Source organism: Typopeltis vanoorti, chromosome 12, assembly GCF_054136105.1.
Source record: "Typopeltis vanoorti isolate ZY-2024b chromosome 12, IOZ_Tvanoo_1.0, whole genome shotgun sequence".
In the NCBI taxonomy this organism is placed as follows: Eukaryota; Metazoa; Arthropoda; class Arachnida; order Uropygi; family Thelyphonidae; genus Typopeltis; species Typopeltis vanoorti.
The window spans coordinates 103,934,563-103,949,930 of NC_143560.1; the positions used below are offsets into that span (position 1 = coordinate 103,934,563).

Below are 15,368 nucleotides of genomic sequence, written 5' to 3' on the forward strand. Positions count from 1 at the left end.
TTCAGGCGCAAACTTTGTTTGTTCACACTTGGAAAAAGGATTAAACTAATTTTATTATACTCTAACCAAGTGAAAAATAAACTTTCAACATCAAAATCATTTCCTACTCTGCTATTTAGATTCCCAACAAGGACCAACGTTTCCTTTTTCATTGTGTCAGTTGCTTTTTCTAAAGCATCAAAAAATTCCTCCATTTCTACCTTAGTAGAACCTTCTCTGGGACCATAGGCACAAATAACTCTCATTGTCCAATTCACCATTCTGATATTTGCCCACATCACTCTACTTGAGACTGCCTGCCATTCAAGAAGATTAGCCTCGTATTTTGTGTTGAATACTATGGCTACTCCTTCTTTTCCAGTGGGAATTGACATGAAAAAGAAAACAAAAATTATATTACTCATACTTAACCAAAAATATTTATTTATCCTTCCCTGAATAAGGTTCTAATGCCAGTGTGTATGTGAAGCCATATAACACTCTTTCCTTAATTATAGAAAAAAAAATTGTTTGTAAGAATGAATCAGAGAAATCAGTTAAATGTGATAACTCTAAAAATGGCTAACAACACAAATGCACCTTATTCTAAATTTCAGCAATAAAGGTGATGTATACAAGTTACACTTTGTTTTTCTTCATCTTTACGAATGGTGTCAGTTTGAATTAGGAAGTCCTGTAGTCATTATGAACTGTGAAAAATACTTTAGAATGATTGATTATCGTCACTTTCAGAAGTATCTTTTAAAAAACAAATTTTATATATCTACTTGATTGTGTTACACATTTCTGCAAAATGTTATTTATTCAGATCAGTTATCACCTAAGGATATGCAGCAATAAAAAAATATACATTACCAGTAAAGATTAATAATTCATTTAGGTAGCTATTTTGGTATTGCTTTGATGGATTATTATTTTCCTAATCAGTTTAGAGAAAATGTAACATGGTAAGACACATATTAAAACGATCAGCAGGGGAAAACATCTGTGTAAATACTGGAGAGAAAATTAGAGGGAAGATCTCCTGGTATACCAAAAACTTCTTGTGTTGATGATGTAAATGTTGATAATAGATGGGTAATAAGAACTATTATGAGATCAAAAGGATGGCAGATAAATGGATGCTCTGGCATACCATGATTGCTACCCTCCAAATTGGAGAAGCTACTTAAGAAGAAGAACCAATTTAAGAAAATAATAAAAAGCATTTTGCTTCTGCATTGAAAAAAGTTGCAAAATTCATTATTCTTAAGTGAATGTATATACTCACTGTTTACTGTCATTCTACTTTTCAGACTAAATGGTATTTAATTACCTGATATTACACTCTTTGCTCTTAATGTATAGAGAATCACAAGTTTGAGAAACTGTTGTAAGCATGTTTGCAGAATATATACTTGTGCCTCTATGGTAGGTATAAGTGGTATAGGGAGGCAGGCTGGCATGAACACATGCATTATCACTTATCTTCAAACACACATAATTTATTCATAAAAAAAGTGAATATACAACAAAGAACAGTACTATTAAGCAATTAAAAGTTGTTTTTTTTCTTTCATCCTTTCTATATTACAACACAACACACTTGTAGGAAGGAATAGTTTGTTTTTAGTGTATAGTTTACTGTAGAGAATTTCTTTTTAAAATAGCACTCCATCCATGAGGCACTGGTTGGAAATTTCCAATAGTTATAGTGATATTTGCTATAGTGAGAGTTAGTCATATTCAAGAATATATTCATTCTTCTGAATGAATTTTGCAGTTTATTTCAGGAAATAAGTGAAAGAAAAAGAAAGGAGGGTGAAAATAATGTTTTGAAAATAGAGGGATATATCTAGAAAAATAGGAAGAGGAATTTGCAGACTACAAAGTCCTAAAAAATTTTTAAATTAATTTTATTTAATACCCAAAATTATTTCAGGAATTATTTTGATATTTGTGATGCATATTCTCATGCACTTTATGTATACACATGCATGTGTTTATTTTAATTAAATGAGAGGTTGAAATCCACATTAAAATCCTTAAAAAAAATAGATGAGCAGAGAACATTAAAAAAATTTAACATTTCACTGAAACTTGTTATTTTTTGGTATTCTAAATAAATATATCTTTCACAGTTTGCTACTACACAAAACTACTATGCTTCACTGCACTGAAGCATAGTAATTTTATGTCTGTTTGATTTTGTGCAGGATGTCTAAGGCACAGTCAACTGAACCTAACTGTGATCTGATGTTGTGTTATGTTCTTCAAGATGGATGTTGGAAGATCTTTCAGTTTGTCCATTTTATAAGTTTGCAAGAAAAAAGAATTTTGTACACATTTGGAATTGAGAGGAAGAAAGGAAATTAGTTGTTAGAGGAACAGATAAGAGCAGCCAGCTTCATATGAAGTTTGAAAGTAGTGTTGGACTATCTTTCTTTTAAAGTTTTTTATTTTATTTTATTTTTTTAGATGCTCCATATATTTTTATCATTATTAGACCTCCAGGGAGTCAATCTTTGAAAGAGGCCATACATTACCTGCACCAGCTGTCATACTGTCTCTTAAAATCATTTACACTAGATGCACTCACTACTTCATCAGCCAAAACTGTTCCACTCACTCACTCATGGTTCTATGAGAGAAAAATCTAGCTGTTACTTCTTTCTTAACTGCACACAAACTTAGCTTCCACAGATTCCCCCCTTCCATATAATGAAAAATTTTTATCAACTGATATCCCATAACATCCTCTCAAAAGTTTATAGATCTCTATCATATCACCCTCTTTCTTCTGTCTACTAGTGTCCAGTTCACATATTCTCATCTATCCTCATAATCTACATTCCATAATTCCAATATCATCTTTTTAATCATTGCAGTCTTTCCACAGCTTCTTTATCTCTTTAGAAATATAAAGGAAATCATGTGATTTCCTTATTTCTTTTGTTCTATTTCTGGTGATTTCATTTTTTCTGTTTCCAGTAATTTCTTTTGTTTCATGGGAATAAAAATTATGGGAGATAGTATTTTTAACCTAAATTTTCTATAGCAAATTGCACCATAACAAACTGTGTTTGGTCCCTAGGGAGTTCGCTATAACAATCATCTGCTGTATCAGTTTGTTTCTTTGATCTATCTTAGAGCTTTAAATATCAGAAAGGATTCATTATTGATTTTAAATCAAATTTGAGATGTAATTCTTCAGTTTAATTGGATGAACCAGACTTTTATCTGTTAAGCTGGTTTCCATAAATTAAGAACAAAGAGAAACATCATGATAACTCAAAAACTGTATTATAAATTTTTATTCAACTTGATGAATGGCAGTACAATGTGAGATGTGAAAGAAATACTCAAAAAAATTGTAAATAAATAGTTTAATTCAGTAACAAACGGATACATGAAGACAGTGGTCAAAAACAAGAGGTCTAAATGAGATTGCAAAAGTGCCTCATAGCAGCACAGCACTCACAATCCATTCTGTTCATAATGTAGTCCAGGAGCTCAGTTGGTAATAGCAACCATTGTTCCTGCAAAGCTCTAATTTCCTCAAGGTTTGGAGGGAGGGAGGTTGAGAACAGCAACACATCTACCTTTTAGCATCCCAGATATGCTCAATAGGGGTAAGGTCAAGAGACCTGGCTGGTCAGTCCATTTAGTCTTCTTGAACATATTGGTCCATGAGTTTGACTTGATAGGGACGAGCATTATCATCCTGTGGGATAAATATCTATCGTATTTCACTCACATACTGACAAACATTGCAGTCCAAGGCCTTGTCTCTATAAGTTGTAACATTCATGGTTCCACTAGGAGGCACACACACACACACTCAGGTTAGTGCTTCCACCCAACAAGATGCCCACCCAAAGCATCACACTACCTCCAGATCAATGCATGGCTGGTATCACTTTGTAGAGGAAATTGGAGCTCGTCCATAAACACTAACCCCCATTGCTCTTGGGTTCAGTTCCCCTGTGGTTTGTGGATACGAGCATGCAGACTACCAGTAGTATACTTGACCACCTACGTGAAGCTTTCTGCAACAAGTGGAAGCAGACACCAATGTGCCTGTAATTGGTACAAAGTCAGAGTATCTGATTCAGGGTAGCACTCCTGTTTTGGAAGTCCGAAAATCAGAGATATCGGTCACCACTGTTGTAGTCCATGGCCTTCCTTCACTGTATCTCCAGCATGCTGTTTGTGACAGCTGGAATTGGCTCCACATGCTGTGAACCACATAATGGCTCACACAACCATCTATCTGGCTACCTCCATTTGACATTGGCCGGCCTCTAGTAGTCTTATGATGGCTTGCCACCTGAATTCATCAGTTAAATGATGTCTTGTGCCATATCCAAGAATTTTGTCATTGCAAAATGCCTTGTTCTCACTCCAGAACTTCCTCTTTTATGCCACGGTCTATACTCTGCCACTTGTTTGTATACAATAACCAGACTGTGTGTCACTTTTTACATAATGTACCAGATTTTCTGATTTTTTTTCTTTTTCTTCCCAATTTATCATGTTTTTCTCTTTGTTCTTTAATTTATGAAAACCAGTGTATGTGCATTAAGACAATTTTCTGGAGATACTGGAAGTTAAGCCGCGTCCAGTATATTAGCATTAGTTCATGTAGAATTATAATCTTGGAATCTATACATAACAGGTAACCTAAAATATCTGGTTAGCATTTCATTTGATATTCAGTATGATTTCAGTAAATTTAGAACAAATTTATTACCAAATTTGATATAAATTATTAGTACTTTTCACTCATTATATTCACTGCTACTGAAAAATCCCAACTGAAACTCTACAGGTGTAGTGCTATGCTAAAAGAAATTCACTATAGCAAATTCTCTGCTGCAACAAGCTATTCCTGTGTATTTTTACTAGTTTGCTATAGTAAGAGTTGAGTGTAAATATGCAGTATTTGGTACCATGCTCCCAATCTTTATTATAAATGCTATTTTGATAAAAAAAAGTGTAAAGATAACTAAAATCAATAAGTTATCTGAATTCTGCTTTTCATGGATAAAATTATTGAAATTTTGCCCCATATTTAGAAGTGAAGGAAGTGAGTGAGAGAGAAATGAGAGAAATTTAATTATATATTGAAGAAACTATTCTTCAATACATAATAAAACTAGGCAAACTTATCGGTATTAAAAAGCTTGTAATGTGAAGTTTTCTGTAGATAGATTTGGACAGCACTTCATTTCCTACATATTGCAAGCACACCTCAAATAACATGAGTGAGTCATTTGCTCTCGATTATCCTTCTGGGCATACTCTTCACCAGCTTGTGATAATGTGATTCAGATATTTAGACCGTTCTTTTTTAAACATGGCCACCAGTTCAGGCTGTTGTTAGATTTGGTCTAGTCTACATGATATTCTGCCTCATCTCAAAGGTGTTGGATTGAGAACAGGGCCCTGATAAGTTGCATCATTTTCATAAAACCATGTCTTAATGGCATCTCCATGATGTGGTGAATTATGTTGAAAGAGATATCTCTATTATGTAGAAAGCATTGCATTATCTGGAAGTATGTCATATCTGTTGGTTTTCATCCTTGTCATTGCATCCACAGATTCAAGTCTACTGAGCAACAACTCCAAACCATTTCACCTCTGCCACCTATCTAATGGAAAAGGATGTAGAATTCATCTCTCTTTCTCTCTCTCTCTTTAATGTTTTGCAGTTCTTTAAAATGTTAATGTCTTACTATTAACCTGAACTTCTGGTACTAATTGTTTCCCCATTAGAATTTCAAAATTTTCATACTGTACTTCTTGACCGCTTTGGTCTTTTAATGTTTAGCTTCCTGAGTCTTGGGCTTTCTTAGCTTAGGTGGTGTGTTCACATTTCTATCTTCTGATAATTTTGTCTAGCGCTGATTTTGGCTGATGTAGTTTTGCTACTGTCAAAATTGGGTAGCATACTGATATAGCATCCTATGATAATGCCTCTTTCAGTGTCATAAGTTCTTCTCTATATGGCATTGATAGTATAGTAATCTGAAATGAGGGATCCTGGTATTTATTTCAACATATTGATATACATTATATACAGTAAAATCTCATTTAATTCAAACACTGTTAATCTGTTGACCTTTTGATCCAGTTCATAGCACATTAGTGCCCACACATGGCACTAATGTGTTATAGGTCTTGTGGCCTTTCATATATGGATCAGATATGTATATATATGAAATATCTTACCAACTGAATATGTTTTATCTGCTTTTCAATTTATTTACATCATGTTTAATTTTTAATTCAAATTTAAAAAACATCTCCACTGATCATTTAGTATTAAGATTATTTGAAAGTTTTCAATAGCATACATTTAAAAATAAATTTTTTTTTTTCTTTGTGTCTTTATACACGTTACTTATACATAGAATTACCTGCTGCTACTTTTGGTTATACAGTATTATTTTTTCATGACTTACTTTTTTTTGTTTTTTGTTTTTTACCTTGATTCTTAAGTATTTGAGTTTAAAAAAAATATTGAAAGACAAATCGATTTTGTGAATTTGAAGAAAATGTTTACACTTGAATGTAATATTTACTTCAAATATGTAGGCAGATTTCATTATCCACTGTGATACCATTCCTCTTTTGAATGCCTCTTTTCATTTTAACACTCAAGAGACCATGACCTACTTTTTCTTTACGTGTCTCTCTCCCACACACAAAAAGATTTTAAACCTGTAGTATATCAAGCATCGTGGGTAAGTCAAGGAAGGTTTTATATATATATATATATATATATATATATATATATATATATTTTTTTTTTTTTTTTTTACATAGTTTAGAAACCCTGCTCTAGAGGCCAGACATGGAACTTTTTCAAGCTACTTTAGGCTTCCATTAAGTGGAGTGGAGTGGTTGTTTCACACTGAGTGATGAAATTCATCTCCCATCACCTAAAGAATTACAAACATCCATGTCCATGACAGGATTTGAACCCTCAGCCTTTTTGGTTGGAGAGTGAGTATATTAATCACTTGATCAACAAGGCTGCCAGTGTTTGAAATATCACTATTCTTTACCATTCATGTTACACTTTAATTGAATAATTACAGCACAAAGAGAAATAATTAAACTACAGGTATAATCGTTTCAATATTTCCTCTTGGTTACAGAGATATCTTCAGAAATACACTGCTAAAATTGTAATAACATACAAGAAACAATAAGTTTAAGACATGAGATTGGAATTAATGAAGACTAAAGTTCTATGGGTGCTGTTGACCAGCCTTAAATGTTGGGTGGGAGGTCCAAGAATTCAAGTTTTTCAAATTTTGGGAAGTTTAATGCAAATATTTATTATGATTATGCTGGTTTTTCAGTCTGGTACTGATTCTAAAAAGAGTCTTTCAAGGTTGTATGTGCTGCAGGCTAAATCATCAAAAAAATAAAAAAATCAATAACATGCTCTAATTGACATTAATAGAACTACCAGACTTAGAATGCTCTGATAGTATTACCCTCATTCTGCCATAGCTATGCAGTGTTTCTAATAGTTAAGCACTCCTATCAGGTGAACATTCTGTCATATGCATAATTTTTACAGAATCATACTGCAATCATACCTCTTGCAAATGGGTATTCTCTGTTGGTGATCTTCAGATTGTCTTATTTGTTATATACTGTATGCTTGTTAGATTTGTCTACATTTTCTCTGGAGTTAATCCCATCCACAAAAGGTTGTGAATCTATATTAAACCATCATTGTGGGTGGCGAAGAAAGTTTTTTTATCATTTTTATTATTTTATTTATTTTTTTGTATTTTGTATTTATTTTTATATAGTCCAAAAACCTTTTTCAAGCTGCTTCAATAAATGAGCTGTTTTTTTACAACCAGTATGTTCCATCACCTATATTGGTTGCTGTGTGGAAGTTGCATATAATCTTATAAAATTGAATATTGATCACACTCATTAAAATTTTAATAAAAATATATTAAAACTCTCTTCAAGTAAGAACTGCAGGTAGATAGACAAACTATATTTCTAGATGCTCTGCATTGTTGAAAAATGCTAAAAATCCTTATTATTGTTTTGTATCAGGTTGCTTTTAACTGAATCATTTATAAACATGATATATAATTTTATATATATATTTATATATATATATATATATATATATATATATATATATATATATTTTTTTTTTTTTTTTTTTTTTCAGAGAATTGGGCTGGGAAGATGTAACTACATCCAGTAAAATGAATTGCATCCATACTTTATTTATATCTTATGGTGGCACTATATCAGGTTGTATGACTGTAGAGAAGATTAGCCAGGTATTTTTTATTAGAATTTTCTCATTCTGTCATGTTTGTAATAAAATGTTGTCTAAAGTGTTTTATTATTATTATCCTAAGACCCCATGCAGTCACAGACTCATCTAGGAGGTCCCTTTTTCATACACACAACTCATTATACTATGCCAAACACATTCAAATTCTCTGCAGACACCACACTCTCAGGCAATGCATTCCAATCATTCGCAGCTCTCCATGCAAAAAATTCTGCTTCTCACTCCCTTGCTCCCTCCTTATACAGCTTCCACGGATGACTTCTTGTTCTCTCCCATTCTCCCACCATTTTATAGAAAACCTCTTCAACAAACAATAAATTACACAAAAACCACAGTAATTAACTTTAATGAAATGAAAGTACAGATATTTCATACTGAAAATAACATTACATCATCAGTGTGTAGAAACAAGCAAATCAAAGAAACTGGAATACAAGGTACATGCAACAGTTGGTGGTTTACCAATTAAAAACTGAACTCTGTAGTCTGTTGAAGAATCTTGAAGAACTGCAGGGTTCCAATCCCTTATATTTCTGGCATCTCTGAACTGATTGGTAGAATTTTGAAAAAGTATCATCTAATTCCCACATTTTCCTATCAATGAAATTTCTCATCTGTTGCCATCTACAAACGACAAACTGTTAACTCTGTCATTAGCTGGCATTTACCAGATACCTAGTGAAAGTAATCTAACATACTTTGGGCAGACAGGCCATTCTGTGGAAAAAAGAATTAATGAACATCAATATTATATTGAATATATGAAACCTCAAAAGTCTGGTCTGGCACAACATAGTGTTGACACTAAACACAATGTTCAGTGGGATGAAGCTCTTCTTCTCCATAGAAGCAGGTTTAAATGTAAATGTCTTTTCAAAGAAAGTTGCAAAGCCCTTTTACATCGGCCAAATGTGAATTGGAACAGTTGTCTCTCTCTCTCTCTCTCTCCCAAAAGTTTGGGAGACTTTTATTTTATATAACCATCAAAAATAGTTTTTAATAATATTATTTATTAATATTAATTTTTAGCACACAGCAACAGTTTTTAATTTTGTAAACCACTGACTGCTGTGTGTTTCTTTGATTTGCTTGTTTCTATGCACTGATGATGATATACTATTATTTTTCACACGAAATATCTGTACTTTCATTTTATTAAAGTTAATTACTGTGTTATTGTGTAATTTATTGTTTGTAGTCATGCCACAGGTACCTTTTAAAGATTAAACCTCTTCAATGTTAATCCTATAACAACCCCTTACTAACTTGTACATTGCTATCATATTATCCTCTTCCTCCTATCTACTACGCTCTGCAAACTGCATTATCTCAACCTTTCTTCATATTCAGCATTCCAGAGGTCAGAAACTATTTTGATCAATTACCTCTGGACCCTATCCAACATATCCTCATCCTTTCGAAAACCAGATGATCAAATCTGTGCAAAGTATTCCATATGTGGCATAATCAGAGTCTCACACAATGGAACCAGAATCTCCTTACTTCTACAAGTCAGTGTCCTCTGTGGCATTTGTTATGATGTTGTTACAACTTCGGCAATATGTCCTCTAAATTTCAGCTCCTAATCTGCCATTACCCCCAAGATCTCTTATTTCCTCCAACAGTATATCCCCATCAAGAATAAATTCTACATCCCATCTTTGTTTTCCAAGTTTTAAAACTTTACATTTTGCAACATTGAACTGGCATCCCCACTCATGTGTCCATTTACTCAATCTATTCAAGTCTTCTTGTAAGTCCACAACATCTGTTCTACTTTTCATAGTTTGTCCCAAATTTGCATCATCTGCAAACTATATATCCCCATTCAAATCTTACCCAATATCATTAACATACAGATTAAACTGCAGTGGTCTTAAAACAGACTCCTGAAGCACACCACTAGTGACTTTCCTCTTCTGGGATATTGCTCCCCCATACACAACTTGTCATGCAGTAATCTATCAAAAGCCTTTGCAAAGTCTAGGTATACTATTTTATGTCCAACTCCCACACCCAGTGCTGCTGTCACCTTATTGTAAGAAGTAAGTAGATTACTAAAACATGACCTCCCTTTAACAAATTCATGCTACCCATCAAAGATAATACCATTGTTGTCAACCCAGTTCTGGATCTTGATTCTTATCAGTCTTTCCAACACTTTAGCCATAACACCTGACACATATATTGGCCTATAATTTGATGCTGAATTCTGTCATCTCCTTTATGAAGCAGTACAATCTTGTCTTCCTTCCACTCCTTTGGAACTTTACTCAATGTCAGATGTTCAACTCCCTGCCACATTCCTTCAAAAAAATGTGATATATCATCAAGTCCCACAGCCTTATTAATATCAAGTTTGCTTAATTCCTCATATACTTCTTCACTCATAGTCAGTATCTCTTCCCCCTCAACCACTGCTCTCAAACTCTCCATGATGTTGTATTCACAAGGATGAATGATCTTTATGAACTGCTCATTAAATATCTCAACTATATCCGCTGCATATACTTTTCTTTTGCAATGCCCAGATGAAGGAAATTTATAGATCTGACCAAGTCGGTAATTGTTACTGATAGTGCCAGTGAAAATGATGTTATAATACCACAAGACTTTCTTTTTTTAAATGAGAAATATCATAACATCAGTAATGATTATACTATTTCTACTATTATACTATTGATATGGGTAACGAAAGTATACTAGACAATTACTTTTATCTTATACTACTAACCCTAAGATATATTGTGTGAAAAATGGTGAGATTTTTGCAGTCAGTTTTTCCAGGTTGTGGGATTTAAAATTCAAAAACTTGAGTTTTTCATTAAATCAGGAACCAGGTTAGTTAATCTTTGTCATCAATGATTCCTTTAACAATTATAAAATATTTGTAATTATAAATTTGACAATTTAATTTTAATGGTATAATTATTGCAGATATGAAGTTTTATTTAACTGTAAAAAAACAAATTTCGAATTCACAATTAAGATTCTTTGATAGTGATGGTGAATTGTGATTGTTTTTATAAAAAAAATATATCTGCCAAGAGTAATAGTATGGTACTTTGTCCAGAAAATTTTAAAATGGTTTTCTTTAATTTTGAAATGATTGATAGGATGGTAATAACATTTCAGCTTGTCAGGTTTTGTGTCGTGAGCTGCTGATATATCAAAACATATTATTTGTTCTACATCACCCATGAAACAGCAACATACACTTTCTTATATTTTTCTTAATTTGTGTGTTTTGTTCTAATACTCATAGATACCAACTTTCTGTATTATTTAAGCACGTGAGTTTTGATCCATCCTCATGCTGTCTTGGCTATAATAGTTTTTTCCTACTCTTTGTGTATTTTCAAATTTTTCATAAAGAATATTAACAGTTATTAACTTTTCAGTAGGATGTGTGTGCATGTGAGCACCAACTGCCAGTCTGGTTGGCCAAGTGTTTAGCGTAAGCCCTCTCCAACCAACAGACTGCAAGTTCAAATCCCACTACCAGCATGGATGTTTGTGATTGTCTTTAAGTGGGAGATGAATTTCATCATCCAGTGTGAGACTACGCTAATTATTGGAGGCCTGAAGTGGCTTGAAAAAGTTCCATATCTGGTCTCTAGAATAGGGTTTCCAGACTATGTAAAAAAAGAATAAAAATACAAAACAGTATATAAAATTAATCAAAATGAGAAACAAAAAAAATCCATAGCCAATCCCCCAGTATGAATATACAGTGTAGTGTTTACAAATAACAGTGGGAGCCACATTAAAAATAAATAAATAAATAATTAATTGTGGCAAACCAAGCTCTCTGCAAAAACACTGTTGACACATTTTTCTACCAGTGTAATTGCAGGAACAAAACTTGATTGATTTACATATTGAACCTATTTTAATGCAATAAGACATTTAGTACTAAATACAAATTTAATCTCTACTATTACTGTCACTTTATTTTTGCAAAATAAGTAACTTTAATTAACATAGAACATAAATGATTACAAATAATTACCAGGTACAGTAATTTCTCAATTATTTGACCTTCAGTTAACCAGGCCTTGAATGGATTAGCATATCATCTGACTGAATTTGGTAGGCCTGAAGCTGGACAATGATGGATGTTGATCCACAATTGTTTGTATTTTGTTACAGGAAAGGGATGGAATGATGAATGTCAGTTCAGTGAGGAGCACCGATGAAAATCTGTATGGAAAACATGGAAATAAAATGCCTGTGAGAAGATGATTCAAGCTAACCTGTAAGGTATCATTAATAAGTAATTTTTCCTTTTCTGGGTAGTAATTTATCAATAATACATTTTTTAAATTTATTATTTTAAATTAAAATAATAAATTTGAAATTTTGCATCACTACCCAAACAAGAGAACAGTATTCTAAGATTGAGCAGACTTAGGGATTTGCATTGGATTTAAAAGCTGTAAGATGAGTAGTATTCTTTTGAGCAAAAAAAGACATTGGATTTTTTTTGGAGGCTGTAGATATGATGTGTTTGTATTACATGGTATGCTGAATCTTTTGTTTGGATAGCTTTGGTCCAACTGTTGAAGAGCCATGGCTTAGATAGCAGATAAGGATTTTGAGTGTAATAAGAGATAAGGCCTTCATTCTATCACAGATAACCTCGCTTAATACATTTAGAGCAGTGCTTGGATCAGGAGAGTGGAAACAATAGTCAGACCATGGGAAGGAAAAATATAAATGATGCAGTCATTCTATTTGGCACCATTGTAGTGCTAAAGGACATGTAAGTTGAGAATGGCTGGTGGAAGGGTGTTCTATATGAAAGGAAATTTTTACAAGTTAATGGTGTGAGTTATCTGTGATGGTAAGGATTCCATTCTGATAAAGCTGAGTGTGATAAGAAGTGGAGTGAATCTGTGTGAGAGGATTAATCCAGTCACTACATTTTGAAAGAATCGAGGATTATTTAAATGGCTTGAGAGAACTTCTTTTCTTTATATGGACAATGTTTACTACCAAAATGTTTAATAAAGTAGGGGAAAAAGGGCTAAGCTTATTTATAGTGAATTTGTAACAACTGGGCTTAAATGCTAATTTTAATGTGTTTTAATCAAAGGATATTAATTTACTTACATACCTGTGTCAAAAAGTCTTGAAGGTAAAAATAGTAAAAACTTGACAGAAGACTTGTTCAGAATCAAAACAATATGCAATTAAAAGTGATGAGTGCAAGATAGCTGAGTGCAGAAAATATAAGGGGGACCGGAAAGTAATCAATTATTTTTAATAGGTAATTTTTAGCAGAATGTTTTTTCTTAAATAATACATAAATTATTAAATTTGATTTTTATTTAAATATTAGCATTACTTTTCTATGTAAAAAATTGTTTTGTTTTTTTTTAATTTTAGATTATTTTTTTTTAATATGGCGGACTTTAAAGTTGAAGAGCACCATTTACGTCATTGTATGCTGTTTTTGTTTCACCAAGGAAAGAATGCTACCGAGGATACCAAAATCATTTGCTCAACTTATGGAGACGTATTGAAGGTTAACAAATGTCAGTGATGGTTTAGGAGATTTGTAGAAAAAAATTTTGATCTCTCCGATCGTCCTCGATCTGGAAGACCTCTTACTCTAGATGACGATGCTCTTAAGACTCTCATTGAATCAGATCCAAAACAAACCATAGAAGAATTAGCAGAGAAACTTAATTCATCATGGTCAACTGTCCAAGAGCACTTGCATAAGAGTAGCAAGGTTCTTAAACAGAGTGTATGGGTACCGCATGAACTGTCAGAAAATAATTAAGCACAGAGACGGGTGATTTGCAATTCATTGTTGACCAGGCAACAAAATGACCCCTTTTTGGAATGAGTTGTAACAGGTGATGAAAAATGGGTGCTGTATAAGAATAATAAACGCAAAAAACAGTGGCTTTCTCCAAATCAAACTCCAATTCCAACACTTAAAGATGGACTTCATCCACAAAATGTTCTGTTGTACATTTGGTGGGATATTCGTGGAATTATTCATTACGAACTCATGGAACAAGGTAAGACTATCACAGTCGCCATCTACTGTGAATAATTAGAGCGACTACATCAAGCATTGTTAATCAAATGTCCTGCGCTTGTCAATCGAAAAGGGGTAATTTTGCAGCAAGATAATGCAAAACCACATCCTCCATATTCACCGGATATTGCCCCTAGTGACTTATCACTTATTCAGGTCCTTAGAACACAGCATAAGAAATAAAACCTTCCGTTCACAAGATGATGTCCAAAGGAGTTTGATATCATTTTTTGCCTCCGAAGAAAAAACTTTTTTCAAAAAAGGAATTCTAAACTTAATAGATCGTTGGAATAAGGTTGTAATTAATGATGGCGATTATAGAATTGAATAATGTTAATTTGTTCTTTAATAAAATTTATATTAAAAATGTAGTTCAAAAAATTGATTACTTTCCACTCCCCCTTATACATTCAGATAAACAAAAGCAAAAACAATTGACAAAAATTAACAGTGAAATGATGAATTATGCAAATTTTGGATTTGAAAGAACTGAGAATGAAAAATCTGTTATATACATAGTAAGTCAGCAACAAGTTTCATTAAAACATCATCAAATGAGAAAAGCCAAAAACTAGCTGTGAGCTAGCTGCATTTTTTTTTTTTTTTTTTTTTTTTTTTTTTGTTAAACATGTTAAGAGAAGTTTGGTTGGTTCGAAAGTATTCAGAAATTGGACTCGGGAGTAATTTATTTTGTTTATTTGCCATGAAGGGAACAGTAAGTAGGGTCTCTTTGTGTTTATGGCATATTGGGTGGTTCTAATTGCTAGCGATTCAGAACAACATAATTTGGATTCAGTTTCTTGGAAATAGATAATGATGACTTTTCCAATTTCGGGGAAATATTTAGATTGTATTGCATGCAAGGATATTTCAATTGTGGATTTTTTTGTTGTTTTTGGTACATTTTTGTGTTTTTTCTTTGTGATAGAAAGTAGATAAGCAAGCATAGTAGCATACACCCTCTGTCCAAGAAGAAACCGAACT

At 32.8% G+C, this 15,368-nt stretch overlaps 1 protein-coding gene across 3 annotated transcripts in view; it reads left to right on the forward strand.

Moving 5' to 3' along the window:
• LOC150101091 (uncharacterized) overlaps window positions 1–15,368 on the forward strand; it is a 99,594-nt gene that overhangs the window by 65,611 nt on the left and 18,615 nt on the right. For all 3 annotated transcript variants that reach the window (XM_090401460.1, XM_090401462.1, XM_090401461.1), the window contains exon 7: window positions 8,198–8,312. In XM_090401460.1, the coding sequence (XP_090257586.1) occupies window positions 8,198–8,312 (115 nt within the window). The remainder of the gene's footprint in view (window positions 1–8,197; window positions 8,313–15,368) is intronic.